Source organism: Hemitrygon akajei, chromosome 25 (assembly GCF_048418815.1).
Source record: "Hemitrygon akajei chromosome 25, sHemAka1.3, whole genome shotgun sequence".
In the NCBI taxonomy this organism is placed as follows: Eukaryota; Metazoa; Chordata; class Chondrichthyes; order Myliobatiformes; family Dasyatidae; genus Hemitrygon; species Hemitrygon akajei.
The window spans coordinates 9,079,732-9,098,148 of record NC_133148.1 but is presented as its reverse complement, the minus strand read 5'-3'; the positions used below and the strand labels follow the sequence as shown (position 1 = coordinate 9,098,148).

The window sequence follows — 18,417 nt, the reverse complement described above, 5'->3', positions numbered from 1 at the left end:
AGATGTGAACTTCCCACTATTCAGGACATTTACAAAGACAGGTGCGAGAAAAAGGGCCCGGAGCATCATTTGGGAGCCAAGTCACCCCAACCACAAACTGTTCCAGCTGCTACCATCTGGGAAACGGTACCGCAGCATAAAAGCCAGGACCAACAGGCTCCGGGACAGCTTCTTCCACCAGGCCATCAGACTGATTGATTCACACTCATGTATTTTTACTCATGTACGTGAAGGATGTAAGAAATACATCCGTCCCAAACACTCAACAGATGACGCCATTGCCATCACCCTCCACCTGGCCCTAACCCACCCGGACAAAAAAGACACATACGTTCGGATGCTGTTCATAGACTTCAGTTCAGCATTCAACACAATCATCCCTCAGAAACTGATTGGAAAGCTGAGCCTACTGGGCCTGAACACCTCCCTCTGCAACTGGATCCTAGACTTCCTGATGGGGAGACCTCAGTCAGTCCGGATCGGGAGCAGCATCTCCAACACCATCACACTGAGCACAGGGGCCCCCCAGGGCTACGTGTTCAGTCCACTGCTGTTCACTCTGCTGACCCACGACTGTGCTGCAACACACAGCTCGAACCACATCATCAAGTTCGCTGATGACACGACCGTGGTGGATCTCATCAGCAAGAACAATGAGTCAGCTTACAGAGAGGAGGTGCAGCGGCTAACTGACTGGTGCAGAGCCAACAACCTGTCTCTGAACATGAACAAAACAAAAGAGATGGTTGTTGACTTCAGGAGGGCATGGAGCGACCACTCCCCGCTGAACATCGACAGTTCCTCGGTAGAGATCGTAAAGAGCACCAAATTTCTTGGTGTTCACCTGATGGAGAATCTCACCTGGTCCCTCAACACCAGCTCCATAGCAAAGAAAGCCCAGCAGTGTCTCTACTTTCTGCGAAAGTCCATCTCCCACCCCCACCCCCCATCCTCATCACATTCTACAGGGGTTGTATTGAGAGCATCCTGAGCAGCTGCATCACTGCCTGGTTCGGAAATTGTACCATCTCGGATCGCAAGACCCTGCAGCGGGTAGTGAGGTCAGCTGAGAAGATCATCGGGGTCTCTCTTCCCGCCATCACAGACATTTACACTACACGCTGCATCCGCAAAGGAAACAGCATTATGAAGGACCCCACGCACCCCTCATACAATCTCTTCTCCCTCCTGCCGTCTGGGAAAAGGCTCCGAAGCATTCGGGCTCTCACGACCAGACTATGTAACCGTTTCTTCCCCCAAGCTATCAGACTCCTCAATACCCAGAGCCTGGACTGACACCTTACTGCCCTATTGTCCTGTTTATTATTTATTGTAATGCCTGCACTGTTTTGTGCACTTTATGCAGTCCTGTGTAGGTCTGTAGTCTAGTGTAGCTTTCTCTGTGTTTTTTTTTACGGAGTTCAGTCTAGTTTTTGTACAGTGTCATGTAACACCATGGTCCTGAAAAACGTTGTCTCATTTTTACTATGTACTGTACGTAGCAGTTACGGTCGAAATGACAATAAAAGTGATTTGACTTGACTTGAAATAAAGTCAATTCAATTCAAGCGAGGCCTCGCCAGTTCTTTATAACGTCTTGGCATTACCATCCTTGCTTTTATATTGTAATCCGCTCAAAATCGATGCTAACATTGCATTTGCCTTCCTCACCACTGATTCAACCTACAAGTGAAACTTTACAGAATTGTGCACGGACTCACTAATCCCTTCGCACCTCAGCTGTATGAATTCTCTGCCCTGTTAGCAAAGCAATCTGTATTTTAATTTCTTGTACCAAAGTGCATGACCAAACATTTCCCAACACTCTGTTCCATCTGCCACTTCTGCGCCCATTCTTGTAATCTATCTGTCCTTCTGCAGCTTCTCGGCTTCCACAACGCCTATCTCTGTAACATCCGCAAACTTAGCCACAGGGCCATCAATGCTGCCATCCAAAACACTGACAGAGCCGACAGTTCGCAATCAAATCAGCCGGGAACTCACCGATATAGGCCACCTTGTCTGTTACCATGTATTTGTTGTGATTGACCCGAGCGAATGGGATCTTCCTCTGCTTATGTGTTGCTGGGACAACAAAGACTCTCTGTAAGAAGCAAACAGAAAAGGTTAATGTATTTCCATAACAACAGACCACTGGAGACGGGGCTCCCGGTAACATTACCCAGCCTCAGTGAGTGAGGGGAGGGTAGAAAGGTCAGTGTGGAGTGAACACATCTGCCCTTTCAGAGTCTGTGTGGGGTGAACACATCTGCCCTTTCAGAGTCTCGGTGGGGTGAACACATCTGCCCTTTCAGAGTCTGTGTGGGGTGAACACATCTGCCCTTTCAGAGTCTGTGTGGGAAGAACACATCTGCCCTTTCAGAGTCCGTGTGGGGTGAACACATCTGCCCTTCCAGAGTCTGTGTGGGGTGAACACATCTGCCCTTTCAGAGCCCTGTGGGGTGAACACATCTGCCCTTTCAGAGACTGTGTGGGGTGAACACATCTGCCCTTTCAGAGTCTGTGTGGGGTGAACACATCTGCCCTTTCAGAGTCTGTGTGGAGTGAACACATCTGTCCTTTCAGAGTCTGTGTGGAGTGAACACATCTGCCCTTTCAGAGTCTCAGTGGGGTGAACACATCTGCCCTTTCAGAGTCTGTGTGGGGTGAACACATCTGCCCTTTCAGAGTCTCAGTGGGGTGAACACATCTGCCCTTTCAGAGTCTGTGTGGAGTGAACACATCTGCCCTTTCAGAGTCTGTGTGGGGTGAACACATCTGCCCTTTCAGAGTCTGTGTGGAGTGAACACATCTGCCCTTTCAGAGTCTGTGTGGGGTGAACACATCTGCCCTTTCAGAGTCTCAGTGGGGTGAACACATCTGCCCTTTCAGAGTCTCAGTGGGGTGAACACATCTGCCCTTTCAGAGTCCGTGTGGGGGTGAACAAATCTGCCCTTTCAGAGTCCGTGTGGGGGTGAACACATCTGCCCTTTCAGAGTCTCGGTGGGGTGAACACATCTGCCCTTTCAGAGTCTGTGTGGGGTGAACACATCTGCCCTTTCAGAGTCTGTGTGGGGTGAACACATCTGCCCTTTCAGAGTCTCAGTGGGGTGAACACATCTGCCCTTTCAGAGTCTGTGTGGGGTGAACACATCTGCCCTTTCAGAGTCTCGGTGGAGTGAACACATCTGCCCTTTCAGAGTCTCAGTGGAATGAACACATCTGCCCTTTCAGAGTCTCAGTGGGGTGAACACATCTGCCCTTTCAGAGTCTCAGTGGGGTGAACACATCTGCCCTTTCAGAGTCTGTGTGGGGTGAACACATCTGCCCTTTCAGAGTCTCAGTGGGGTGAACACATCTGCCCATTCACAGTCTCGGTGGGGTGAACACATCTGCCCTTTCGCAGTCTCAGTGGGGTGAACACATCTGCCCTTTCAGAGTCTGTGTGGGGTGAACATATCTGCCCTTTCAGAGTCTGTGTGGGGTGAACACATCTGCCCTTTCAGAGTCTGTGTGGGGTGAACACATCTGCCCTTTCAGAGTCTCAGTGGGGTGAACACATCTGCCCTTTCAGAGTCTCAGTGGGGTGAACACATCTGCCCTTTCAGAGTCTCAGAGGGGTGAACACATCTGCCCTTTCAGAGTCTCAGTGGGGTGAACACATCTGCCCTTTCAGAGTCTGTGTGGGGTGAACACATCTGCCCTTTCAGAGTCTCAGTGGGGTGAACACATCTGCCCTTTCAGAGTCTCAGTGGGGTGAACACATCTGCCCTTTCAGAGTCTGTGTCGGGTGAACACATCTGCCCTTTCAGAGTCTGTGTGGGAAGAACACATCTGCCCTTTCAGAGTCTGTGTGGAGTGAACACATCTGCCCTTTCAGAGTCTGTGTGGGGTGAACACATCTGCCCTTTCAGAGTCTCGGTGGAGTGAACACATCTGCCCTTTCAGAGTTTGTGTGGGAAGAACACATCTGCCCTTTCAGAGTCTCAGTGGGGTGAACACATCTGCCCTTTCAGAGTCTGTGTGGGGTGAACACATCTGCCCTTTCAGAGTCTCAGTGGGGTGAACACATCTGCCCTTTCAGAGTCTGTGTGGGAAGAACACATCTGCCCTTTCAGAGTCTCAGTGGGGTGAACACATCTGCCCTTTCAGAGTCTGTGTGGGGTGAACACATCTGCCCTTTCAGAGTCTGTGTGGGGTGAACACATCTGCCCTTTCAGAGTCTCAGTGGGGTGAACACATCTGCCCTTTCAGAGTCTGTGTGGGAAGAACACATCTGCCCTTACAGAGTCTCAGTGGGGTGAACACATCTGCCCTTTCAGAGTCTCAGTGGGGTGAACACATCTGCCCTTTCAGAGTCTCGGTGGGAAGAACACATCTGCCCTTTCAGAGTCTCAGTGGGGTGAACACATCTGCCCTTTCAGAGTCTGTGTGGGGTGAACACATCTGCCCTTTCAGAGTCTCAGTGGGGTGAACACATCTGCCCTTTCAGAGTCTGTGTGGGGTGAACACATCTGCCCTTTCAGAGTCTCGGTGGGGTGAACACATCTGCCCTTTCAGAGTTTGTGTGGGAAGAACACATCTGCCCTTTCAGAGTCTCAGTGGGGTGAACACATCTGCCCTTTCAGAGTCTCAGTGGGGTGAACACATCTGCCCTTTCAGAGTCTGTGTGGGGTGAACACATCTGCCCTTTCAGAGTCTCAGTGGAATGAACACATCTGCCCTTTCAGAGTCTCAGTGGGGTGAACACATCTGCCCTTTCAGAGTCTGTGTGGGGTGAACACATCTGCCCTTTCAGAGTCTCAGTGGGGTGAACACATCTGCCCTTTCAGAGTCTGTGTGGGGTGAACACATCTGCCCTTTCAGAGTCTGTGTGGAGTGAACACATCTGCCCTTCCAGAGTCTCAGTGGGGTGAACACATCTGCCCTTTCAGAGTCTGTGTGGAGTGAACACATCTGCCCTTCCAGAGTCTCAGTGGGGTGAACACATCTGCCCTTTCAGAGTCTGTGTGGAGTGAACACATCTGCCCTTTCAGAGTCTCGGTGGGGTGAACACATCTGCCCTTTCAGAGTCTCAGTGGGGTGAACACATCTGCCCTTTCAGAGTCTGTGTGGGGTGAACACATCTGCCCTTTCAGAGTCTGTGTGGAGTGAACACATCTGCCCTTCCAGAGTCTCAGTGGGGTGAACACATCTGCCCTTTCAGAGTCTGTGTGGGGTGAACACATCTGCCCTTTCAGAGTCTGTGTGGAGTGAACACATCTGCCCTTTCAGAGTCTCAGTGGAATGAACACATCTGCCCTTTCAGAGTCTCAGTGGGGTGAACACATCTGCCCTTTCAGAGTCTGTGTGGGGTGAACACATCTGCCCTTTCAGAGTCTCAGTGGGGTGAACACATCTGCCCTTTCAGAGTCTGTGTGGGGTGAACACATCTGCCCTTTCAGAGTCTGTGTGGGGTGAACACATCTGCCCTTTCAGAGTCTGTGTGGGGTGAACACATCTGCCCTTTCAGAGTCTGTGTGGAGTGAACACATCTGCCCTTTCAGAGTCTCAGTGGGGTGAACACATCTGCCCTTTCAGAGTCTGTGTGGGGTGAACACATCTGCCCTTTCAGAGTCTCAGTGGGGTGAACACATCTGCCCTTTCAGAGTCTGTGTGGGGTGAACACATCTGCCCTTTCAGAGTCTGTGTGGGGTGAACACATCTGCCCTTTCAGAGTCTGTGTGGGGTGAACACATCTGCCCTTTCAGAGTCTGTGTGGGGTGAACACATCTGCCCTTTCAGAGTCTGTGTGGGGTGAACACATCTGCCCTTTCAGAGTCTGTGTGGAGTGAACACATCTGCCCTTTCAGAGTCTGTGTGGGGTGAACACATCTGCCCTTTCAGAGTCTGTGTGGGGTGAACACATCTGCCCTTTCAGAGTCTGTGTGGGGTGAACACATCTGCCCTTTCAGAGTCTCAGTGGGGTGAACACATCTGCCCTTTCAGAGTCTGTGTGGGGTGAACACATCTGCCCTTTCAGAGTCTGTGTGGGGTGAACACATCTGCCCTTTCAGAGTCTCAGTGGGGTGAACACATCTGCCCTTTCAGAGTCTGTGTGGGGTGAACACATCTGCCCTTTCAGAGTCTCAGTGGAATGAACACATCTGCCCTTTCAGAGTCTCAGTGGGGTGAACACATCTGCCCTTTCAGAGTCTCAGTGGGGTGAACACATCTGCCCTTTCAGAGTCTGTGTGGGGTGAACACATCTGCCCTTTCAGAGTCTCAGTGGGGTGAACACATCTGCCCTTTCAGAGTCTCAGTGGAATGAACACATCTGCCCTTTCAGAGTCTCAGTGGGGTGAACACATCTGCCCTTTCAGAGTCTGTGTGGGGTGAACACATCTGCCCTTTCAGAGTCTGTGTGGAGTGAACACATCTGCCCTTTCAGAGTCTGTGTGGGGTGAACACATCTGCCCTTTCAGAGTCTCGGTGGGGTGAACACATCTGCCCTTTCAGAGTTTGTGTGGGAAGAACACATCTGCCCTTTCAGAGTCTGTGTGGGGTGAACACATCTGCCCTTTCAGAGTCTGTGTGGAGTGAACACATCTGCCCTTTCAGAGTCTCAGTGGGGTGAACACATCTGCCCTTTCAGAGTCTCAGTGGGGTGAACACATCTGCCCTTTCAGAGTCTGTGTGGGGTGAACACATCTGCCCTTTCAGAGTCTGTGTGGAGTGAACACATCTGCCCTTTCAGAGTCTGTGTGGGGTGAACACATCTGCCCTTTCAGAGTCTGTGTGGGGTGAACACATCTGCCCTTTCAGAGTCCGTGTGGGGTGAACACATCTGCCCTTTCAGAGTCTCAGTGGGGTGAACACATCTGCCCTTTCAGAGTCTGTGTGGGGTGAACACATCTGCCCTTTCAGAGTCTGTGTGGGGTGAACACATCTGCCCTTTCAGAGTCTGTGTGGGGTGAACACATCTGCCCTTTCAGAGTCTGTGTGGGGTGAACACATCTGCCCTTTCAGAGTCTGTGTGGGGTGAACACATCTGCCCTTTCAGAGTCCGTGTGGGGTGAACACATCTGCCCTTTCAGAGTCTCAGTGGGGTGAACACATCTGCCCTTTCAGAGTCTGTGTGGAGTGAACACATCTGCCCTTTCAGAGTCTGTGTGGAGTGAACACATCTGCCCTTTCAGAGTCTGTGTGGGGTGAACACATCTGCCCTTTCAGTGTCTGTGTGGGGTGAACACATCTGTCCTTTCAGAGTCTGTGTGGGGGTGAACACATCTGCCCTTTCAGAGTCTGTGTGGAGTGAACACATCTGTCCTTTCAGAGTCTGTGTGGGGGTGAACACATCTGCCCTTTCAGAGTCTCAGTGGGGTGAACACATCTGCCCTTTCAGAGTCTGTGTGGGGGTGAACACATCTGCCCTTTCAGAGTCTCAGTGGAATGAACACATCTGCCCTTTCAGAGTCTGTGTGGCCAATAGCTGTGGGGGAGCAAGTACAGAGACCAGGACCAACACGGTTGTGCACGTCAATCCCCATGTTGCTCATCCAGTGCCCCAACGTCTGAAGACATCCGTCCACTTAAAAGGAGAGCTTTTACTGACATGAACCTCGAATGTGGTAGTGTGTAAAATCCCATTTGTTTCACATTTGAAACTCCACACAGACAGCACCCGGGATCAGGGTCAGACCCAGGCCTCTGGAGTCTGTGCAAACTCCACACGGACAGCACCCGGGATCAGGGTCAGACCCAGGCCTCTGGAGTCTGTGCAAACTCCACACGGACAGCACCCGGGATCAGGGTCAGACCCAGGCCTCTGGAGTCTGTGCAAACTCCACACGGACAGCACCCGGGATCAGGGTCAGACCCAGGCCTCTGGAGTCTGTGCAAACTCCACACGGACAGCACCCGGGATCAGGGTCAGACCCAGGCCTCTGGAGTCTGTGCAAACTCCACACGGACAGCACCCGGGATCAGGGTCAGACCCAGGCCTCTGGAGTCTGTGCAAACTCCACACGGACAGCACCCGGGATCAGGGTCAGACCCAGGCCTCTGGAGTCTGTGCAAACTCCACACGGACAGCACCCGGGATCAGGGTCAGACCCAGGCCTCTGGAGTCTGTGCAAACTCCACACGGACAGCACCCGGGATCAGGGTCAGACCCAGGCCTCTGGAGTCTGTGCAAACTCCACACGGACAGCACCCGGGATCAGGGTCAGACCCAGGCCTCTGGAGTCTGTGCAAACTCCACACGGACAGCACCCGGGATCAGGGTCAGACCCAGGCCTCTGGAGTCTGTGCAAACTCCACACGGACAGCACCCGGGATCAGGGTCAGACCCAGGCCTCTGGAGTCTGTGCAAACTCCACACGGACAGCACCCGGGATCAGGGTCAGACCCAGGCCTCTGGAGTCTGTGCAAACTCCACACGGACAGCACCCGGGATCAGGGTCAGACCCAGGCCTCTGGAGTCTGTGCAAACTCCACACGGACAGCACCCGGGATCAGGGTCAGACCCAGGCCTCTGGAGTCTGTGCAAACTCCACACGGACAGCACCCGGGATCAGGGTCAGACCCAGGGCCCTGGAACTCGGAGGAAGTCTATAAGATGAGCCATTGTGGCACCTACACTCTGTAAATGCCTGCAGTACGTGGAGGAAAATGTAGACAGGTGGGTTAGTAAGTTTGCGGATGATAACAAGACTGGTGGAGTTGTGGATGGTGCAGACGACTGCCGAAGAATACAGCGCAATATTGATCAGTTGCAGATATGGGCTGAGAAATGGCAGATGGAGTTTAACCCAGGTTAATGTGAGGAGCTTCACCTCGGGAGGGGAAATGCATGGAGACGTTACGGGCAAGGTCCTTAACAGTGTTGCTGAGCCGATAGATCTTGGGATCCTTGTTCATAGCTCCTCGAACATGGTTACACAGGTCGAAGGCTTATGGAATACTTGCTTTTATTAGTCAAAGTATTGAGTTCAGAAGTCAAGACGTTATGTTGCAATTTTATGAAACCCTGGCTCGGCCACTTCTGGTCACCCCACTGTAGGGAGGATGATCACGATTTGGAGAGGCTGCAGAGAGGTTTACCAGGGTGCTAGAGTGCATGTGCTATCACAAGAGAGTGGACAAACTTGGGATAATTTTCTCTGGAGCGGCGAAGGCTGAGAGGAGATCTGATAAAGGTTTACAAGATTATGAGATAAAGCGAACAGAGAGTGAGCAGAGCACCTGTTTGTCAGGGTTGAGGTGTCTAATACCAGAGGGTATGCACTGAAGGTGAGAGGGGCCAACTTCAAAGGGGATGTTTCTTTACTCAGAGAGTGCTGGATGCCCGGAATGCGCTGTCTGGAATGCTGACGGGGCAAATACATTCAAAGGGGATGTTTCTTTACTCAGGGAGTGGTGGAAGCCCGGAATGCGCTGTCTGGAATGCTGACAGGGGCAAATACATTCAAAGGGGATGTTTCTTTACTCAGGGAGTGGTGGAAGCCTGGAATGCGCTGTCTGGTATGCTGACAGGGCAAATACATTCAAAGGGGATGTTTCTTTACTCAGAGAGTGCTGGATGCCCGGAATGTGCTGTCTGGTATGCTGACAGGGGCAAATACATTCAAAGGGGATGTTTCTTTACTCAGAGAGTGCTGGATGCCCGGAATGTGCTGTCTGGTATGCTGACAGGGGCAAATACATTAGAGGCTCAGCTAGGCACATGGATGCAAGGAAGGTGGAGAATATGGACACGGTGTAGGTAGGAGGGATTAGCGTTTGGGTGTTTCTGATTTGCTTTTTAGCTGGTTCAGCACAACGTTTTGGGCCGAATGGCCTGTTCCTCCTCTATGTTCTATCATAAACATCACCCAAGACGTGATTTTCTGTAACATGAGCCCTTCTTTACCAAAGCAGTCAGGCTAATCAACATCTCCACCCACTAACCCATCAGACCACAATTTTATTATTTCCTGTCAGTCACCAAGTGTCACATGATTGACATACAATCACTGTATACAAGCTATCTAATGTAGTTATAGTTATTGTGTGCTTTATTATTGTGTTTTTGTGCTGCAGCAGACCTAGAGTAACAATTATTTCATTCTCCTTTACACTCGTGTACAGGAGATAACACTAATCCACGTCTCTGGAGGTTTTCCGTCATCGTATATCAATGGCAGGTAAAGCTGGACGCTGTGTTGCCTAGGAGACGTTTTGCCACTCATCCAAGAGTCCTCTCCAATTCTGATCCATGGTGGTTGACAGACTCTGAGAGTTGTTGAAAGGTATCATTAGTCTTACCTTTGCATGAATGGAGGTGCGAACCATTGTGGAGATGGGGTAGAGAGGTTAGGACTGCATGGAAGTAGCTGATAGGTGGTCTGGTAGCTCGCCCTCTCTATTCAGGATAGGTTTTCCAGTTTGACTGGGATGGCTTCTTTAACCCCTCTTTCAAACCACCCGTCCTCTCTGATAACAACGTGCACATTTTGGACAAAGGGTTTTTAACAAACACCATATCCCCGTTTTTCAAACCTGACAGAAGATCGTCCACCCCAAGGATCCTACACCCAAACATAAACAGAGTAATATTGTAGATGCTATCTGTGTATCAGTGAGACAAAAGAACCACTGTGGCGACCCACTTCCCAGCGCACTCGAACCGGCTCACAAATCGGCGCGCGCCGGCATCGAGGCCAGTCCCAAAGAGAGCGCCAAGCCTGCTTCACCAGCAAGGGGAAAAGCCCGCGCGCGGGTCTGTGTCTACAGCATTCCCGCCCGGGGAGGGCGGGATCAGGAAGGCTTTAAAGCGAGGCTGCGAAGTTCGAATACATCTCTTTTGCAACTGCAGCTCATCGACTTCGTGTCGTTATTTCAGCGCGGCGTGTAGCACACCACTACAATTGGTGACCCCGACGGCCCAAACGATATTTGGACCGGAGATGAACGACGCCGCATCTGTTCATGCAGTTTCGTTAAAACTGCCAAGCTTCTGGACGCTGCAACCTCACCTATGGTTCCAGCAGGCAGAAGCCCAATTCCACATTCGGCAGATAACCTCGAAGTAGTAACATCACGTTACAACTACGTGGTGAGCTCCCTCGACCAGGAGACAGCGGCCCAGGTTGAGGAGTTCATACAGTCGCCCCCGGAGGACGGGAAATACACAGCATTCAAACCCCTACTCATAAGGACTTTCGGACTCTCACGGCGCGAACGAGCTGCCCGCTTACTGCACCTGGATAGTTTGGGTGACAGACCGCCATCGGCTTTGATGAACAAGATGCTGTCCCTGGCCGGAGGACACAAGCCCTGCCTCATGTTTGAGCAGGCATTCCTGGAGCAGCTGCCCGAGGACATACGCTTGCTGCTGTCCGACGTGGATTTCAGCGACCCCCGGAAGGTGGCAGCCCGGGCAGACTTGCTGTGGAACACCAAGAAGGAGAGTGGGGCGTCCGTCGCACAGATCACCAGGCCACACTCCCAGCAGCAAACTGGACCAGGCCCGGCAGCAGAGCCTGCTAACCCCAGAGGCAGGGGTGAGGAGCCCAACGAACAATGGTGCTTCTACCACCAGCGGTGGGGCACAGAAGCCCGCCGCTGTCGCCCGCCCTGCAAGTTCCCGGGAAACGCCAGGGCCAGCCGCCGCTGATGGCTACGGCGGCTGGCCATCGGGATAGCTTCCTGTATGTCTGGGACAAGCAGTCGGAACGCCGCTTTTTGGTCGACACTGGAGCCGAGATCAGCGTCTTACCTCCGACGAGTTACGACACTCGCAACAGGGCACCGGGTCCCACCTTGAGGGCCGTGAACGGCAGCACAGTAAGGACCTACGGCACCCGTACGGTGCGGCTACAGTTCAGCTCCAGCCGGTTCACGTGGGACTTCACACTGACCGCCGTAGCCCAACCGCTCCTGGGTGCGGATTTTTTGTGGGCTCACAGCCTACTGGTCAACCTGCCAAGGAAGAGACTGATCCACGCTGAGACCTTTCAAACATTCTCCCTGGGTGAAGCCCAGTTGCCGGCCCCACACCTAGACTCCGTCACCCTGTCCGACAACGACTTCACCAGAGTCCTGGCGGATTTCCCATCGGTTCTGGCACTGCAGTTCACCACATCCCGACAAAAGGACCACCCCTCCACGCCCGTGCTCGAAGGCTTGCTCCAGACAAGCTCCGACTGGCGAAGGAGGAGTTCAAGAGGATGGAGGAATTGGGGATGATCCGGCGGTCCGACAAGTCCATGGGCCTCCCCCCTGCACATGGTGCCCAAAGCATCAGGGGGTTGGAGACCATGCGGCGACTACCGCAGGCTGAATGAGGCTACAACACCGGACCGCTACCCTGTGCCGCACATTCAGGACTTTGCAGCAAACCTGCACGGCGCACGGATCTTCTCCAAGGTGGACCTCGTCCGGGGATACCATCAAATCCCGATGCATCCGGACGACGTCCCCAAAACGGCTCTCATCACCCCTTTCGGCCTTTTCGAGTTCCTCCGCATGCCGTTCGGCCTAAAGAATGCCGCACAGACGTTCCAGCGGTGAATGGACGCGGTGGGACGCGACCTGGACTTTGCTTTCATCTACTTGGACGACATCCTCATAGCCAGCAGCAGTCGTCAGGAGCATCTGTCCCACCTCCGTCAACTCTACGCCCGACTGAGTGAATACGTCCTGACAATCAACCCGGCCAAATGCCAGTTCGGGCTCGACACCATCGACTTCCTGGGCCACGGGATTACTAAAGATGGGGCAACTCCTCTGCCCGCCAAGGCAGACGCGGTCCGCCATTTCCACCGACCCAACACAAACAAAGGCCTTCAGGAATTCGTGGGTATGGTAAATTTCTACCACTGCTTCCTCCCTTCAGCTGCCCGAATCATGTGCCCCCTGTTCGCCCTGATGTCGGGTAAGGGCAAGGACATTACCTGGGACGAGGAGTCTGCTGCTGCTTTCATTAAAATGAAAGAAGCCTTGGCAAACGCCGCGATGCTAGTGCACCCCAGAACGGACGTCCCTACCGCCCTCACAGTGGACGCATCTAACACGGCAGTCGGTGGGGTGCTGGAACAGCTCATCGAGGGTCGCTGGCAACCCCTGGTGTTTTTCAGCAAACATCTACGACCACCCGAGCTCAAATACAGTGCTTTCGACCGGGAACTGTTGGCGCTATACCTGGCAATCTGGGATTTCAGGTACTTCTTAGAAGGTAGGCCCTTCACCGCGTTCATGGACCACAAACCGCTTACCTTTACGTTCACGAAGGTGTCCGATCCCTGGTCGTCCCGCCAGCAGCGCCATCTGTCCTACATCTCTGAATACACGACGGACGTCCGGCATGTCTCGGGAAAGGACAATGTCGTGGCGGACGCCCTCTCCCGCCCTAACATCCAAGCCCTGTCCCAGGGGGTAGACTATGAAGCACTGGCGGAGGTGCAACAGGCAGACGAGGAGATCCCTAGTTGCAGAACCGCAGTCTCTGGTTTGCAGCTCCAGGACCTCCCCATAGGCCCAGGTGAGAGGACCCTACTCTGTGTCGTCACCACCGGCCAACCCCGCCCCGTCGTCCCGGCAAACTGGCGGCGGCGCGTTTTCAACTCCATTCACAACTTAGCGCACCCCTCCATCAGGTCAGCCGTCCGGATGGTCTCCAGCAGGTTCGTTTGGCACGGACTCCGCAAGCAGGTCCGTGAATGGGCCAGAACGTGCATGCACTGCCAGACGGCCAAGGTGCAGCGACACACCAAGGCCCCGCCGCAGCAGTTCCACCTCACCCACCGGCGTTTCGACCACATTCATGTGGATATCGTGGGCCCCCTGCCAGTGTCGCGAGGAGCGCGGCACCTCCTGACTATTGTGGACCGGTTCACAAGATGGCCAGAGGCGGTCCCGCTCACCGACACCACCTCCGAATCTTGCGCCTGGGCACTGATCGCAACCTTGGTGTCTCACTTTGGTGTACCGGCCCACATTACCTCCGACAGAGGCGCCCAGTTCACCTCCAGCCTGTGGTCAGCTATGGCCAGCCTTTTGGGGACACAGCTGCACCACACAACTGCCTACCACCCACAGTCGAACGGCCTGGTGGAGCGTTTCCACCGTCACCTAAGGTCGGCTCTCATGGCCCGCCTGCGAGGAGCTAACTGGGCGGACGAGCTTCCCTGGGTCCTACTCGGCATCCGCACGGCACCCAAAGAGGATCTGCACGCTTCGTCGGCCGAGTTGGTGTACGGCGCACCCCTGGTCGTCCCAGGGGAGTTCATACCAGCCCCAAGGGGGCAAAAGGAAGAACCCGCAGCAGTCCTGGGCAGACTACGCGAGAGGCTCGGTAACCTGGCCCCCATACCCACGTCGTAGCATGGGCAGAACCCGACCTGCGTACCCAAAGACCTGCTAAACTGTAAGTTCGTTTTTGTACGACGGGGCGGACATCGGCCACCGCTACAGCGGCCCAACGAGGGGCCGTTTACGGTGATCAGAAACAACGGGTCCACATTCGTGCTGGACATTGGGGGGAAAGAGGAGGTTTTCACAGTGGACCGACTCAAACCGGCCCATGTGGACTTGGCGCAGCCGGTCGAGATTCCGGCACCGCGGCGCAGAGGCAGACCTCCCAAACAGGGTCCAGCCCAGACTGTGGACATTGGGGGGGTGTATCGCCGGTTCTAGGGGAGGGGGGTTATGTGGCGACCCACTTCCCAGCGCACTCGAACCAGCCCACAAAGTGGCGCACGCCGACATTGAGGCCGGTCCCAAACAGGGCGCCAAGTCTGCTTCACCAGCAAGGGGAAAAGTCCGCGTGCGGGACGGGACTGTGAATACGCGCCCCCTACATCAGGAAGGCTTTAAAGCGAGGCTGCGAAGTTCGAATAAATCTCTTTTGCAACTGCAGCTCACCGACTACGTGTCGTTATTTCAGCGCTGCGTGTAGCACCCCGCCACACCACTTCATAAACGGATGGCCTAACCCCTCAGGTCAAGGCTCAGCTATATATCTACACCGAAAGGACAAGGGACACTTCTTTAATTACAACAATAGAGTCCTGACCTACTCGATCTTTCCCTATAACTCAGTCTGGCAACATCCTTGTAAATTTTCTCTGGACAAGGAGGAAACAACAAACTTGGTCAGTTTTTAAATTTTGTGCCATGGAGCGATACGTTATGGCTACTGAATCACTGGGCTGGGAGTCGTAGCCAATCCCCTCCTTTTCCCTCGCCCTCTCCAGCACTGCCGCCCTCTTCAACTGCGAGGCACTTTCTCTGATGGCGTGGGCTAGTGAATTCAGGAAGAGTTTCTTCGCGAGGGAGTACCTCAAGAAGGCAGCATCCATCACGAAGGACCTCACCCCTTCTCATTCCTGCCATCAGGGAGGTACAGGAGCCTGAAGACCCATAATCAGTGTTAACAAACCTGATTAAAGTATCAGAGAAAGGGATGTGTTTCAAGACTCGGATCCAACACTGTCCTGTTAAAACACAAGCTCAGGAAACAGCTTAACAAAGTCCATGTGAATAACAGAACTACAGATCTTCCCTGCCTACAGCTACTGCTTGCAGCGTGCAGGATCACGGTTCACTCACCACTTCCACTTCCAGGGGTTTCCAGCGGCTCTTCAGGGCAGCCAGGGAGTGGAGGAAAGGGAACATGGAGGGGTCCGTGTGACGCCAACAGCTGACCAGGAGACGGACGCGCAATCTCCGTTCGAACGCTGCCTTCCTCAGCCTGTTGTCGATTGCTGGCCAGAACCTGCGGGGTCACTGACATTAGTACTGGGCGTTGTCGATTGCTGGCCAGAACCTGCGGGGTCACTGACATTAGTACTGGGCGTTGTCGATTGCTGGCCGGAACCTGCAGGGTCACTGACATTAGTACTGGGCGCTGTCGATTGCTGGCCAGAACCTGCGGGGTCTCTGACATTAGTACTGGGCGTTGTCGATTGCTGGCCGGAACCTGCGGGGTCACTGACATTAGTACTGGGCGTTGTCGATTGCTGGCCAGAACCTGCGGGGTCACTGACATTAGTACTGGGCGTTGTCGATTGCTGGCCGGAACCTGCGGGGTCACTGACATTAGTACTGGGCGCTGTCGATTGCTGGCCAGAACCTGCGGGGTCACTGACATTAGTACTGGGCGTTGTCGATTGCTGGCCAGAACCTGCGGGGTCACTGACATTAGTACTGGGCGTTGTCGATTGCTGGCCAGAACCTGCGGGGTCACTGACATTAGTATTGAGCGCTGTCGATTGCTGGCCAGAACCTGCGGGGTCACTGACATTAGTACTGGGCGTTGTCGATTGCTGGCCAGAACCTGCGGGGTCACTGACATTAGTACCGGGCGCTGTCGATTGCTGGCCGGAACCTGCGGGGTCACTGACATTAGTACTGGGCGCTGTCGATTGCTGGCCAGAACCTGCGGGGTCACTGACATTAGTACCGGGCGCTGTCGATTGCTGGCCGGAACCTGCGGGGTCACTGACATTAGTACTGGGCGCTGTCGATTGCTGGCCAGAACCTGCGGGGTCACTGACATTAGTACTGGGCGCGACTGATCCTCTCCCTGGGAAACTCTGGACATGAACGATCCCCACCCTCACAAACAGATGCTGCAAATCCTCTCCCTGGGAAACTCTGGACATGAACGATCCCCACCCTCACAAACAGATGCTGCAAATCCTCTCCCTGGGAAACTCTGGACATGAACGATCCCCACCCTCACAAACAGATGCTGCAAATCCTCTCCCTGGGAAACTCTGGACATGAACGATCCCCACCCTCACAAACAGATGCTGCAAATCCTCTCCCTGGGAAACTCTAGACATGAACGATCCCCACCCTCACAAACAGATGCTGCAAATCCTCTCCCTGGGAAACTCTGGACATGAACGATCCCCACCCTCACAAACAGATGCTGCAAATCCGCTGCCTGTCCTGCTGAGTTCCTCCGGCACTTGTACATATTGCTCCTCACCATCAATTGGAGCACGAGCACTACACTTAACTTTGTAACTGTAGGATCAAATTTACCCCGTACAATTGCAGGGTGTGACGTGCAATAAAACACACAAGATTCACAATTAGAAACAATTCTATAAAAAAGCTATTAAAAATACAATTAAGTGTTTAAACAGTGTTTACAGTGCAGTGCATTAATTGAGATAACCGATGGGGTGGGGGGGGGGCAGGGTGTGGAGCGAACAAGAACAGTTGATCAGATTAACTGCCTGGGAGGAGACACTTTTAAGATGGTGTGAAGTTTTCGCTGTAATAGCCCAATAGCACTTTTCAGAAGGCAGATTGCTGGGTGGGTAGTGTCTGCCATGATTTTCCCTGCCTTGGACGCTAAAACTAAATTCTTCACTCTAACACTGCTTTTCCCTTGCACGACATCGATAACAGTTAGTTTTGAAATGAATGGCATGAAAGCATTTCCCACTGTATCTTGGTGCACGCAACAATAAACCAATTCCTCTTCCAGACTGACGTGACTCGTACAAGAAAGGAGAACAGATTGATGAAAGCTAGTGCCTGTTTCTCTGCAGCAGAGGAAACTCCCATAAACAGAAACATGCTAGCAGTAAAGAGGTGCACCTCCCACCTTCCCTCGTAGACAGGGTAACCTGCTGCTGTGAACAGCTCACTGGGGGTAAGAAGTAGGAGAATGGGGCAGGAGGGATGTGGGGAGGAGTCACGAGAGACTGCCGATGCTGGAATATGGAGCAACCAAATCTGCTCAAGAAACTCGGCAGGTCGAGCAGGCCTTGTGAAGGGTCGAGGACGAAGGAACAAGACCCTGTACGACTGAGAGTGGTGTAGAGTGGGCAAGTTTGGGAGAGGCAAAAGGGAGCGAGAAATGTGGAAGTGAAACAGGAGCCTGACGTGACTGGTGGACTGATGAAGAGGGAAAGGTGATGGGCAGGCTGTGCCAGGGAGGGGAGGGGAGGGGATGGAGTTTGTAGACACTGTAGGCAGGTGGGTGATAGATAGTGACAGGCAAAGAGAGAGAATGCAATGACAGATAGAGTGGAGTGAGGCAAGGATGAAGGTTGGAGATCGCTGCTGGAGGAAGATGAGCAGAAATACAGAGGCCATCAGTGAAGAAGTTGATAATGGGATCCATTGCGGGGGATGATCGATGCAACCAGAACTAGATAGAGGTGGGGGGGGGGGGGGGGGGATTGTTGGGAAGGAAGGTGCGTGTGTGTGTACTATGAGTGCAGTGCGTGGGGTCAAAGGCAATGTGGAAGAGTTCAGGCTCCCAAGGAACATTTAGGGAAAAGGTATTGTTCTGAGATCCAGTATAGATTCAATGGGCCATAAGGCCTCTTTTGATGTCTGGGCTTGTCAAACGAGGAACATTTCATGGCTTTGGGCCTGAACTCACTGGAATTAAGAATGAAGGGGATTGTCATTGTCACTGAAACCTAT

At 53.3% G+C, this 18,417-nt stretch overlaps 1 protein-coding gene across 3 annotated transcripts in view; it reads right to left on the bottom strand.

Annotated features, from left to right (window-relative positions):
- The window catches only part of LOC140716366 (5'-3' exonuclease PLD3-like), a 59,660-nt gene that overhangs the window by 3,746 nt on the left and 37,497 nt on the right, over positions 1-18,417 (bottom strand). For all 3 annotated transcript variants that reach the window (XM_073029033.1, XM_073029031.1, XM_073029032.1), the window contains exons 10-11: positions 15,574-15,739; positions 2,005-2,104 (exon numbers count right to left, since the gene is read on the bottom strand). In XM_073029033.1, the coding sequence (XP_072885134.1) occupies positions 2,005-2,104; positions 15,574-15,739 (266 nt within the window). The remainder of the gene's footprint in view (positions 1-2,004; positions 2,105-15,573; positions 15,740-18,417) is intronic.